Below are 13,740 nucleotides of genomic sequence, written 5' to 3' on the forward strand. Positions count from 1 at the left end.
TAGCTGGATTCCTTGGGTAACAGGTTGGTTCACAATCAGGAAAAGTTATCTTCTTTGCTCGCCAGTCTATTCTCGGATTATGTGTTTCTAACCAAGGGATTCCAAGAAGTACTTGAAATTGTGGGGCCTTGATCACATCAAACACGATTGCTTCCCGATGTCCGTCCTGACCCACCAGAGTGATTTCAACTGTGGAATGCGTTACAGGCCCTGAGGCTATTTCGGTTCCATCAACTGTAGTAATTACATCTTGGGTTACTTTCGGGCGGAGAGGAAGCTTAATCCTGGAAGCCAATTCACGGTCTATGTAATTTCCAATAGCTCCCCTGTCTATGTATGCTTTTATAGCATGCAACTGCTGAGGCTGTTTTGGGTTCACAAGCACCATTGGCATGACAAAATGCGAGGTCAAAGGGTTTGTTTTCAAGCTCGGCAAGCGGACCCCTACGCTTGTCAGGCTAGGTCGTTTCCCGAACCAGGTGTCAATAACTCGTTATCAGTGGCTCCAACCACCTTCTTGGGTGGTTTAACTGGACAACTTTGAAGAAAGTGACCGGAAGTTCCGCAATACAGACAAAGTTGCATTTGTCGCCTTCTCTCTCGTTCCTTCTGCGTTAATGGTCCTTTAACACTGCCAATTTGCATAGGTTCGGAAACGTCAGTACTCTTGGAGTTAACGTGGGTCTTGATAGGTACTCTGGTTTCATACTTGAGCCGATCTGCTTTTCTATTTTGAAGTCTGTGATCAAGTTGAACCACTAAGTCTATGTAGTCTGCGCAGGCCTGGGGTGGATCTACTATCTGAGCTATAACATCTTTAAGCTCTCCGCGCAGGCCTCGATGAAACAATGTGATGCTTATATTTTCAGGCCATCCGGTTTCCACAACTAGTCTATTAAAGGTGGCGATATAGGACAAAAGATCCTGATTACCTTGTCGTAAGGATAGCAGTTTGTTGTCAAGGGCCTGTCCCTGCGAGTGTCGAGCGAACAATCTTTCCATGCTGGCCTGGAAGCCCTGGAAATCCCGGAGGATGGGATCATCCTGATTTACCAATGGAATAGACCAATCGGCAGCACAGCCACTGAGGTAAGATAGTACAAAGGCTACTTTGGTCTGGTCGTTGGGGAAGGCCCCGGGCCTGCATAAAAAGTGTAAACGGCATTGGTTCATAAAAACGGCATATTTCTTGGGATCCCCCGCAAAACGTTCCGGCGGGGCCAAAGGCATGTGTCCAGGTAGATTGATTTGTACCGGGTTATTCGAACCCATTGTTGTAGAAATATCTCCAGAAACAGGTAAAGGAGTGTGCTCTGCCTGGCCCTGCAATAACCTTTTGGCCAGATCATCAGTTCTTTCCTTGGATAGGATTAGTTACCTTCTGAGAGCATTAGTCTCCTGGCGGGCTGAGTGCACTTCTGCCCGTAATTCCCCTAAAAGATGGGCCAGCTGATCTGTCTCGGAAGTCTCCATAGCGCCCAGGTGGGAAATTGTGGTGAGGCTTCGCGTTCTGTAACGCTCACCTGGTTCCCACGGAGGCGCGGCGTCGAAGGTGCAGAACTCTGAAGATGGACAGGAAGGGCCCCTCTATTCTGGCTTCCCTGGCTCGTTGGATACCCTCCTGTGTGTGAAAAGGGAGTATTACCAACTGTGGAACAATGCTCAAGCCTCCCACTCCCTTCCAACCCTCCACAATACCTCCTCCACGATTCCCCGTGAAGCCTCACCTTAGGGTTTGGAAGGATGAGCTCTCCATCCTGCTTCTGATGCAGGGGCGCGTTGAAACCCAGTTACTTCACTGGATTGAGGATTGATGGGAGTTCAGGTAAGCTTGACTGTTCAGGTAAGGCGCTGTAAAAGTTCTGTTCAAAAGTTCAAGCTTAATAATAATGTTCGTTGTCTAATTGCAACAAGCGCTAATACTTATGTCTTTTTCCCCTTAGGGTCCGGGGTTCAGAGTGCCGGAGATATGGCGCCGATCCGAAGTGAAACAGTTCTGGATGAGCGCTCAGGTAATGTCTTTGCATTCGCTCATTCAATGTCTTTGTCTTTTTTCCCCATAGGGGCCGGGGTCTGGAGATGCCAGGAAGCGGCAGGACCCGAAATGCAGTGGGAATAATCCAACAGGTAAGACTTAAAAGGAAACTGAGCTTTCCTTATTCCTTTTCTCCCTCTCACCTTTGTTCTTGTCTTTTTTCCTCTAGGTGCCGGGGAGTAGCTGAATCCGGAAGATTGCTGCTGAAGATGGAAGCGCCTTGCAAAGGTGAGTAAAATGCAGCGCTGCAGCGATCGAAACGAAATGCCTTTAAAATGATGTCTTCCTTTTCAGGGCCGTTGGAGAAATGACTCTGGGATGCAGATTTAGCAGGTAAGGGCTTTTCTTCTCCTATTCTCTTCCTTTCTCCCCTTGCAGGTGTTCCAGGGTGCTGGCAGGCGTGGCTGAAGTCAGGATGCAGGAGCTGACACGGTGAGCGTCCAGCTGCTAGGTGCAGAACAACGCGAAGCATGTGTGGCTGTTCGGGTGGGGTTTAAATAGCCTTGGAAGAAGTTCCTGGTATGTATCCTTCCACCAATCAGGTATGTATCCTTCCCCGACCACACCCGGGTGGTGAAGTAGTCCTACAGGTTAAGTAGTCCCATTCAGGCCTCAAGAGGGCCTGGATGAAGCACCAAGGTCTGCATCAGGTAAGTGTGCACCCAAGCACTTAAACACATATTCTCTTCTATGAGCCTGGCGCCTAAGGCGCCAGGACTGGGGTCCGCTATGAGCCTGGCGCCTAAGGCGCCAGGACTGAGTCCAAAGGGCCACGACTTGGGCAAGCTGAGACTTCCCTGGGGAAAATGATGTCTGCCTCTGGGGTTGCTGGGCCCAGCCTGGCTCCTTAGAGGTAGGCATCATGACAGATGGAGAGTATTTAACCTATCCTTATGGGGGAATGTGAATGCCTTAAAAATGATTTCAACACCCAGGATAAACTACGTGCTTAGTATGCTACCGGTTAAAAAAAACACACGATATTGGAAAGAGTTTGATGGGTTTATGCAGAGTTTTATTTGGGACAACAAGCCTCCGCGACTAAAGCTTTGGAAATTACAATTAACTCCTGAAAAAGGTGGTATGGGGGTCCCCAACTTCTATGCTTACCATTTAGCGTTTATGGCTCTTTTTTTGTTCCATTCTTCTAAAACGAACAAAATGATTGGGTGACAGCAGAAGCTGGTTTTGTGGGACCATTGACGCCAAGGGCTATTTTGTCAACACCACCAAGAACCGGAAGTAAGGTGAATCCTATCGCTGAGTTTTTGCGATGTTCTTGTTTTTAGGTGGGATTAAATGGATTGGAGATTTACAAAAAGATGGGAAATGGTTAACGGTGAATTAAGTAAAGAATAAATGGAACACAGTACATTTTTTGTCCGTGGATTACAGGCGATTAAAAAAAAGCTATAGGAGTAATTGATTTTGAAAATGGGTTGGATTTTGATATCTTTTCAATTAATACCAAGACAGGTGAAAGAGGTTTGGCTAGTCGCATTTATAAACAAATAGTTTCAAGGTATAAGGAGAATGGTTTGCTGAAAGAGGATTGGAGTAGAAGACTCCAATGTGAAATATCTTCAGAACAGTGGTTGACCATGTACAGAAATGTCAATCTGTGCTCGATTAGTCTGAGTGAAAGGTCCCGGCAAGTCAACATTTTAAATAGAGTCTATTGGACCCCAGAGCGCTTACACAAATGGGGTATTTCGGACAGAAATGACTTTTGGGGGTGCATACACCAGATTGGAACTTTAGAACATATGTTATGGAACTGTGTGAGAGGGCACAATTTCTGGCTGAATATTTGAGGAAATCCTTGGAGAAAAGATTATTTATGACTTTAAAACCCTAATCTTGGGGAATGATGAGATATTGGAGGACTTAAACACAAACCAAAAGAAATGCTTATTTAGGGGAGCGGCAATTGGAAAGAAAATGATTTTGTGGGGATGGAAACCTAGGATAACTCCTGATGTGAAAGATTGGATTGAGGAAATGTACAAATTAGCTGAAATGGAGAGAAATATTTATGGTAGAGAAAAGAAAAACTCTTTTTGAGAAGATTTGGGGGAAATTCATGGATTTATATTAGTCTCTGTCAATTACTGTAGATGCATAGGGGAGGTGCAGGTGGGGGATTAGTTGTATATATGATGTTATGTATACAGTTAGGGCAACTGTTTTTGTTATTTGGTTATTTATATATTATTAATTTCAAATGTACTGATTTGTGATTAATTCATGCACTGTATTCATATATTGTAATGTGTGTTGCTAGAGATTGGGCCTTAAGGAGGACACGCAGCCGGAGGGATAATTCCAACCTTCTTTATTCTCTCATAACGGTAACTGGCGCCAACCGCACCTTCCCCCGAACTGCCCCCAACCGTGCGTCACCAGTCCAACCCCTTGTGGGCGGTACCACCTCTTAAGGTGTTGTGGCTGGTAACAATGTGCTATTTTTAAAATGAAAATAAAGAATTTAAAAAAAAAATAACTAGAAGTTTATGCAAAGTAGTGATCAATAGATCCTTCCAGTCTGTACATCTATAGATCTACTGCACTACCATACACTGTAGTTTGCCTCCAGAGGTCGTTTTACTCTATGATTATGATTGCATTATATATTAGCACCTGTGGAAGAGCACTGGACCAACTGTTTTCTGAGCCTTTTATCAAATCTTCTGCCAGGCTTGGGCAGCATGATAAAAGGATAAGGATAAGAAAACTAACAGTGTCGAGGGGACATCCTTCAATATAGAAATTCTCACGTTGTTAATAACCGCAGCTTCTCCTCTCCCCATGGGCCCTCTCCAAATGTGTAGACTTCAAATGGCAAGGACTTGCATTGGTATGTTAGTATTGTTATTTGAGTCTGCAGCTTTCACGGCCTTCCACTCACGTCTCTGCGAGCAAGTAGTACCAATGGTAATGCTTTCTTCTCTCGTCCAATTGGAACCTAATGGCGCCAAAGAGGTGACGAGGCAGGACAGGAGCCTCAGCGTTGTAAAGACAAGAGCGTTAAATTTAAAACTTGACGTTTGCCTGGTCCATTATGGCCCCTTTCAGAAATGTGCCCCATCCTCGCACACTGTCTAGTTTTCGAAATGCTTCTCTCCTCGTCCAACCACTACGCGACAACGAAGCCCGGACTCGACAGCCGGTGTCCAAAACTTGCCAATCTGAGAGCGTGTCGTGGAGTATCCTGAATACGTCAACCAATCGGTGAGCAGATCGTGTAGCTGTCTGGTGACGGCACCCAATGGTAGTTTACGCCGAGGGCGGGTGGTGTGGCCTGCGTGGATGTTGAGGATTCCGAAGCCGGCGTAGAGTTTCACTTTGCGGCAGGTGTGAATGCGTTTAGCAAGATGGTGAACCTACGGTGGATAGTGGCCCTGCTGCCCGCTCTGTTGACTCTGGTGCCTGAAGGAGACTGCGCGCTGAGGACGGGAGACTGCGAAGGTGAGCGGCGGCAATGCATGCTGGAAAGTGCGGTGCGTTGTCTCCTCCTCCCCCCCCCCCCATCCTTGATGGGATCCAACTGCATCGTTTCCCATAGAACCCCCCTACCTCGGTGTTCGCCTGCGGGAGGCCTTCAACACCCCCACACACAGTCATTCACAGTCACCCATTCCTAGCTCTCGGCAGATCCAGACTTACCTGTTGTGAGACTCCTCACAAGCTTACCTTCTACGAGAGGCAACTCCAAATTTCAACTCTAGAGACCCTGTACACAATCCCTCTTATGGCTAGTTACCCCCCTCCTTCCAATCGCACCTGCCGCGACAGACCCACATCCCTGCCACGATAGACCCCCTCTGCCTGCTCTCTCGTCCTGTCTGCCACTGCGCCCGCTCTCTCGTCCGTCCTGCCTGCCATGACGGACTCCGGCCCTCGTCCGGCCTGCCACAACAGATCTCTGCCCCCCCCCTCTCGTGTCTGCCGCGACTGACCTCCATCCTCGTCATGCCTCCCTTATCACATCTGCCACGACGGAACCTCTTCCGTCTTCGTGGGTCATGACAGACGACCTCCACCCCCAATCGAAGCTTCAGATAAGAGTTTGAGATGACGTTTGTTTTGACCCTTATTTTGGGAAGATGGGATTAAGGGATGTTTTTTGGAGTAAAACAATTTGCCTTTCCTGTTTGTGTTTTGAGAGAAGTACACATACGTTTTAATGTTTAATAGGCATATTGCTTTCCTTGTTGCTACAATTAGATGTGAAGCTTTAGATACATGCAGTCTACATATTGACAGCAGTGGCGGGTCTTTTGCAGAGATATGTGTTGTGTAACGTGTACAGGCGTGTTATGAATGTTAAATCATGTGCTGCTATTCAATAAACGAATTAGTACAAGTCGCTTAAAGGGACACACTGACGTGTATTTGTTGCTTCCTATTTGCATTTAGAGTATTGGCCTGGATTTAAGGCGTGAAATATGCAGGCATGCTGCTTGTCCCTGTCCCCTCCTTTCTGCCCCGACAAACCGTATTTCCCTCATGTTTGCAATAGGAGACACTTTGCACTTCTTGCTTTGACCACGTAATGTAAGTGAACCTACCAAGAACACCTGAGGTGACCCTCACCTGCCTCCCTAATCCCCTTAGTACAAGGCATCTTCCAGCTATGCCTGACCACCTGGTACTAGAGATCTTATGCCCCCCTGCCACCTCGCCACCCCAGTTTATGTACTTATCTGATCTGAAGAGCTCTTGCACCTCCATGATGTGAGGCCGCATACTATTTTCTATGAAATATGTCTCCAAGCCTACCTGGCATGAGGCACGCAGCAGTCTTCTGCAGGTTCGGCATTCCTGTCCGTTTTGGCCCCCACAGGCAGAGGTGCTGCATATAGCCAGGACTACACTGGCATTCAAGATGAGTGTTTCCAAGAAAGGGCGCGATCACGCACAAGAAGCATAATGGATATTGCTGGGATAAAAGGTACTTGCAGATATTTAGCTCCGGCTTCAAAGGAGCTTGGTTAGCTTGCCACCAGCAGCTACTTTTCTCTCCAGGCCAAGTAGTGCCATACAAATCTGTGTGACTTAAGTGTTGTGGGATGTCTGTATTAAAAGCTTAATGTATCCTACATAACAGACACAATATTATATTTTGCGCCTCATTTGGGAATTTGCTGCATGATGCATACTGGTTAATTCCCCCCACCCCCATAGGTATCGCCTGATTACTGGGTCATGTGGGTCAGGTGATATTAGTTCCTGCTCGAAAGTATTTATTTTGACCTGACATTGTTTCACTCTGTATTCATAAACCTACTTTCTGCTCCGTAAATCCGCTGTGGAGGACTTGCTGAGTAGTTTCTAGCTATGATGGTGGACATAAGCGAAGTACCACCACTCGCATTTGAAATATTTAGATTTAACTTATTCTACCGAGTTACCACACCATGGGGAGGGTTTAAGTCCCTATTCAAACAACTTTCCAATTAAGATGCTCATGAAGGCGTAATGCTTCCACTAATGTCTCTAGAAAGTGGAGCTGGCTACGTCTGATATCGGCTTTCGTCGTTGTTCATGTGATTCTTGCAGATTGTTGGCATTATAGGTCTGTTTTCTTCCCGACAAAAGTGGATTTATTCAAAATAATTAATTTTGTGTGTTGTAAGTGTTAACCATACGTTTTAATTGGTAGTTGAGACATAAGAGAGGCCTAATGGGTCTATTGAATGTTGTATCACTTACTAGTGGCGATTCGTTGCTTTGAGGGATGGGGCTGTCCCTGGGCACGCAAGCCTGTACTTGTGGCCGCAAATAGGCATTGAGGAGAGGGTGTATTATGACATACAAGGCTGCATGCATATGTGGCTGGGATATATTCTGAGTTCTACATTGGAAACATAAGCAAGCAGCAGTAGCATTATCTCCTCTTCCCCTAGAGTGCAGTCTGTTCTACACACATTTGTCCTTAATTGGGACGCTGAGGAGGAGTTGTGCATCTTGCTCTCCATTGGCTTTTGCCATAAGACCATTGCATGGTCTATGGTCTGTCTGGTCTCTCCTCTTTGTACTTGGCCTTTGCAGGAAGAAAGTTGCAGCTGTCGGTCCTCCAGCTGCGCCCCCTCCTCCCGTTGTCCATGCACTGATATTTGTATGTTCAGACATCATTGGTACAATTGGCTGTTCTTTTAGGTTTATCTGATTTTAAGAGTGCATCCATGGTATTTGAAACAAAACCGATCTTTTTCAGTTGTGGTAAATATTGGCCAGTTATGTATTGGATGCATGGCTTACAATTGCACGCATCGTTTTAGGCCCCTGCTAGTAGCCTAGAAAAAACAAAACTTGACACCAGCAGCTACCAAGCATGGATCCAGACGGGTATATCGTATATCTGTTTATCTTACACCCTAACATCCGGCTAATGCTCTACAAAGTAATGAAAGAAGTCTACTCCTTCTATGAAGTCTATACTGCTCGAGCAATGTCTTCATACCAGTGGTGTAAATGGCATGTTCATCCAAAAAAGACCTCTTCCATAGAGCGGCGTGATGTGAAGAGTCCCTGTATGATAACGTGTTTTTTGTTTACCATAATTGGTTACAAATAGTTTGGGTTGTAAAAAAATGTATATATTGCTACTTACCTATATATGCTCCATGCACTAAGTTGAGTATCCAGTTCCATAGGAAACCCAAAAATGGAGTTGTGCATGATGGATTTGGCTGATATTTTGCAAACAACAATGCTGTCACCGTCTGACTGGAAATGCTGGGAAAGATTTGTTAAAACATAAAACGGTTATTACAAAAGTGAAAAAAAAATGCTGTTTTCAGCCTACCCCCATTTCATTTCCCCATGGAGGAGGGGGCGGCAGGCGAGTGAAGTCCCAAAAACGCTGGACAGAATTGGACCAGGTATGAAACAGATTGGACATGAAGCGTTTGACTCTATTTTCGGGAGAGGTCTTGGTTTATTCCGTCCAGTAGTTGTTAAAATATTTGATGGCTAATGGGGTGCCCATTCTCCCAAATTATAGGTACAGATTTGTCTGAGAATGCCTCAGCGATGCTTTCAGAAATGAAAACGAGAAGTGGAAAAAATGCCATTTGGAGGTGGGAAAAGAATGAAATGACATCCGGTTAGAGGTGGGAGGGGGAAAGAGTACACTGTGTGAAGTTGGGGGTATTAGGCTGGGGATTAAGTTCAGAGCTCAAACGTTTTCGCATAACCTGGGTTATAGTAGAAAATCGGATCTGGGTTGAAAGTGCATCAAATGAAAATAACTGTGGCAGTTTGCAGGCATTTACAGATAACCAGGGCTATTTGTTGTACAATGCAAATATAATCCCGGTTATGGAAAATTTTAAAAGTTGCAAAATTAGCTTAATACAAAAAAGGGGTATTTTACAGCTACAATGAGGTGGGGGGTAATGATTGTGGCTGAAGGGTATGGGTACTGGGTTACTTTAAGGAACCAAATGCTGAAATTTGGAAAGTGGGCACGTCTGAAGGCCATGGCTAGTGGTCCGGCCCTGGCCATTGAGCCTAAAACATGTTTAGTGGCCACGGCCAAATGCAGGGGACACCTTGTGGGTCCAAAAGAAACCTAGTGGGGGAACATGTACAGTGGACATAGCCACTGGCCATGGCTAGTGGGCCAAAAAACCGATATAACAAAACTCTTACAATTCTCAGAAAAATCTTTAAGCTACAGATTTAACACAGCAAATCCCTTGAAATTCACCGGATGTGGGTAGTCATGACCATCTTAACTCTGCATATTCCTGTTGCAAAGCCCATGAGAAGGTACATATTGTAAGAGAAGGGATTCGCAATGACATCCAAAATGGCATTATGGTGGATATCCACGGGAGCATGCCGACTTAAACCGGCCATGGCGTCCCACATCTGCAGATTAATATTTTATTTTTTTGTAGCATTAAATCTGAGCGTCTCAACTGCACCATATCTACAGTGAAAAAATATATATTGGCTAGTGATATTTGACTCTTGGTGAGCAAGAATGGTGTGCTGTGTCTATAACATTGAGGTGGCAAGAGACTTTTATGGCTGGCTAGTAGCTTGCAACTTCAATTTTTGTGTGCGTGTACAACACCCTCCCACACGCTCCCCAAAAGTTATGGTGGGATTAAAAAGGCTTGAAGGAAGAAAAAAAACTTTCACCTAAAATGTGAAAGTAAGATAGTCAGTCCATTTGAGCCAAGTCACACATTTCGGAATGCCACCTAGTGGCCATTGCTGGAAGTTCATCTCCAGTTACAAGCCACATCAGCAAGGCATTGTGGGTATGCTAATTATCCCAAAATGCAACTTTTTATTAATTTTTTTAATTTTTTTTTCTCTCCAGGAAATTGCCTTTGTCTTGGGCAATGCTAATATTTACATAGCTTAATCATCCCTATACGGACAGTTTGCAAGGCTGTCCGGACAACCAACTTCATACCTGGTTTCGCCCTGTATTGCGAATCGTCAGTGCGTATAGTGCTGACAGCCTAACGAATTTGGCAGGGTATTCAGTTAATGAGATTTGTGATTTAAAGAAATTAAGCTTATGTTATAACTAGAAAGGGGTGAACAGTGTATTTGCTTGTTGAATTGGGATAATAAATATTCAAGTTGAATTTGATACATGTTTAATGTAATATACTGCTGACACATGTATATGTATGTATGTAGGTTTATCCATGTAATGGAGAATTCGTATTGTTTAGCAAGTAATGCATACAATGCAGGTGATTTGATGCTTTTCCCATGTAAAATTATTTTAACTAGCACACATAAGAATAACACAAAATCCAACTATAAATTAATTGCCATCTGTTCTGAACGCCAACATTATTTTTACTAGCTCACTGGTTTGTGTTCTGAGGCGTATTGTGCGGAGAGAAGTGCTGATTACTTTTTCTTTTGCTTTCCTTGACAGTATGTGTCTCTTTCCTGACGAGGTTCTATCAGTCCCTGAAGGATAAAGATGTGGAGTTCACCTCAGCCAGTATTGAGAAAGAGCTTCTGAAAGCTTGCAACGAAGCTAAAGGGAAAGAAAACAGACTGGTGAGTACTGCCCAGCTGTAAACTTAATTTAATGTTCATTTGGGAAGCCTAGGCCGATTTTTACTAGACTAACATTTGGGTGCAGGCACTTGAAGTTTGTTGTGTTCTCAAGCCCCTAGTGATTTTATGTAGCAAGGCATGCTGTACTTAGTTTCTGAAAGTAATTGGGGCAATATCTCAGCCTTCCTCATCCCTGTCCTTCCCTTTGAGCGCATAATGAGAAGTTGTCCTTTATTAATATTCAAGGAATACAATTAGCGGTGTTGCATAGCAAATTGCTATGGAAGTGTTCAGATTTGCTAATTAAAGTGTGGCACAGCTAGCTTTTTATATTGACCTGTTCAGTGAAAGCACAGCTTGGCATGCATTCCTCTTGCTCTCGGGACACTCCACCCTTTTTTCTCTATTCACTGGAATGACTTGGGAGTGCTAGACAACAAAAGTTCTTCCTTTTTCAAATAATTGCAAACCAGAAATCATTGGAATAATACTTTTTATTAAGCAAACTGTATCCTCTTTGGCAAAGACCAGTATGTGTTAACTTTTATTTTTTAAGGTAGTTCTGCAATTACATTCCAAAAAATTAAAAAAAAAATTATGCCTGTTTTGCCATAGTAAAACACTGCATTGTTTCCATGTTTTTCAGTAAGGTTTAGTGTATATAGATCCCATTTTGTTGGGAAGGCGCATCATATTGACAAGTGCATACTTTTGAAATGTGCATATTACACAGCAACATGATGTTTTACCTAGTTTATCAAGATTTCTGCCTGCTGCGCCATCTGCCCTGCTTAATCTGTTACTTTATTTCCTTTAACATAACTATTACACAAAGCTAACGAGATGTTTACGCAAAGTAGTGATCAATAGTTTCATCCAGCCTGCACATAGACAGATCTGCAACAATAGCATACACTGTAGCTAGCCTCCATAGTTTGCTTTGCTCTACTATTTATGAATGCATTATATAAGCACCTGGGGGAGGGAACTGGCCAATCCAGAAGCCAGGATCGCAAGTTACTGTCCTAATTTCATACTGGCCAGCTTTGCTTCTGTCCAGCCTTCACCCTTTCCCTTGAGGCGGTGCCCCAGGCCGAGTCTTCACTGGAATGCCACATCTCTAACCCCCTGTCCACTCACCTGTGCACCACCTGACCACCTGCAGGTCCTGAAAGTAGTTATTTCCAATCGCGTAGGTGTGTAGTTACTTTTTAAGGGAAGCATGAATTGTGCAAAGTCTGGTTCTCTTAAAAACAGCACCCGGATTGCAGCTCCCGAGGGCCTATAGTGATAAATGCTGCTTTCATGGATGCACAGAACTGGAAAGCTTCACTTGTGCTTACCTGGCTGGCGGCCCTGCCCTCTCCAGAAACCGGTATTTAACGCTCAATTGAAAACAGTTGGTATCAATTGCAGACGAGGGCCATTGTTTCCACCTGAAGATGACCATTATACTACCTGCTGCAACACCGTACTATGTTATTAGTCTCAGGCTATTACTTACCTTTAACCTTGAACGTTTGGATTTATGAAGCAAATGATGGGTCAAGCATACAGTATATGGGATGTTGTCCTGTGCAACACCGACTGCACCCAGCTACATAGATCCATTTAGTTGCAACTGGTGGTTTGTGTCCATAAATGCAACTGCCCTTTACATTGTATAGGCGTCCACTTCACTGATATCTATCTTCAGTGGTACACAAAAATGCTGTATTCGTTATTTTATGCCTTGGGTACAAATAACTTCTGTTGCCATTAAAAACATTAGTAAACCATTCTTAATCAAATAAGTTTGTTTGCTAAATCCATTTATGTAAACTTATTAATGCCTTGATATCAGACACGTATTACTCCACTAATTTATTGAGGTATGCAGCAAGAAATGCATATATCCAGGAGTGGTCTGCAAAAGTGCAAAACCATGACTAATCAATTTGAATACGTACCAGAAAGGTGAACATGCATAGCTGGAGAAGACTAACTGGAATTTCAGTGAAGCTTCCGGATCTTGGCGCTAGTGTTCGCCACATCCTTAGTCCTGCCTTGTATCAAAACCAGGAGTGTCTGTACTCTTATGCACAAAAACATACGAAAAATGGGTAGCTTCTTCCCATGTGACCTGCCTACGGGTGCGTATCCTTTCCCATCAGACCAGGAAGGGACCATCGCATTGCCCACCCCCAGATCCGCTGTGAGGAGAAGAGTTGATGCAGCCTGCAACAAACGTTAAATATTACAGGAGGGGATGGGCCACACGCTGAGTTTGAGTCCTAAAAACCCCCAACTCTTGGGTTATGTTATTTTAATACGATTTTTATACTGCGCACCGCTGCCATTTTCATGGTATCAAGGTGGCCTGACGGATATGAAAGGAAATGGGGGGGGGGAGGGGCAGGAGGGTGGGCAGTTTTGTTATTGGGAGGAGCGGAAAGGCTAGAGTGCTTTTGATCTGTTGGTAGTTTCAGTTTCGAAAAACCACTCGCTCTGTGATAGTTTGCTTCTAGATGGTATGGGTGGGTGGGTGTTCTGGTGTTTCATGTGATTGTGATGTAATGTTGCAGTCTGGTTATGTTGTGAATGAGTGAGAGGAGGTGTGGGTTTTGCTGTATGATCATTTAAATTTGGTGCTGTGATAGTTGTGTGGAACTTGTTTGGTA

At 44.3% G+C, this 13,740-nt stretch overlaps 1 protein-coding gene across 1 annotated transcript in view; it reads left to right on the forward strand.

Moving 5' to 3' along the window:
* Positions 1 to 5,243: 5,243 nt before the first annotated feature.
* MANF (mesencephalic astrocyte derived neurotrophic factor) overlaps positions 5,244 to 13,740 on the forward strand; it is a 37,657-nt gene continuing 29,160 nt past the window's right edge. The window contains exons 1-2 of the mRNA XM_069644101.1: positions 5,244 to 5,503; positions 10,953 to 11,080. Coding sequence (XP_069500202.1) covers positions 5,410 to 5,503; positions 10,953 to 11,080 — 222 coding nt within the window. The 5' untranslated portion in view covers positions 5,244 to 5,409. The remainder of the gene's footprint in view (positions 5,504 to 10,952; positions 11,081 to 13,740) is intronic.

The sequence above is a fragment of the Ambystoma mexicanum genome, chromosome 2p (assembly GCF_040938575.1).
Source record: "Ambystoma mexicanum isolate Mex_15411 chromosome 2p, UKY_AmexF1_1, whole genome shotgun sequence".
Classification (NCBI taxonomy): domain Eukaryota; kingdom Metazoa; phylum Chordata; class Amphibia; order Caudata; family Ambystomatidae; genus Ambystoma; species Ambystoma mexicanum.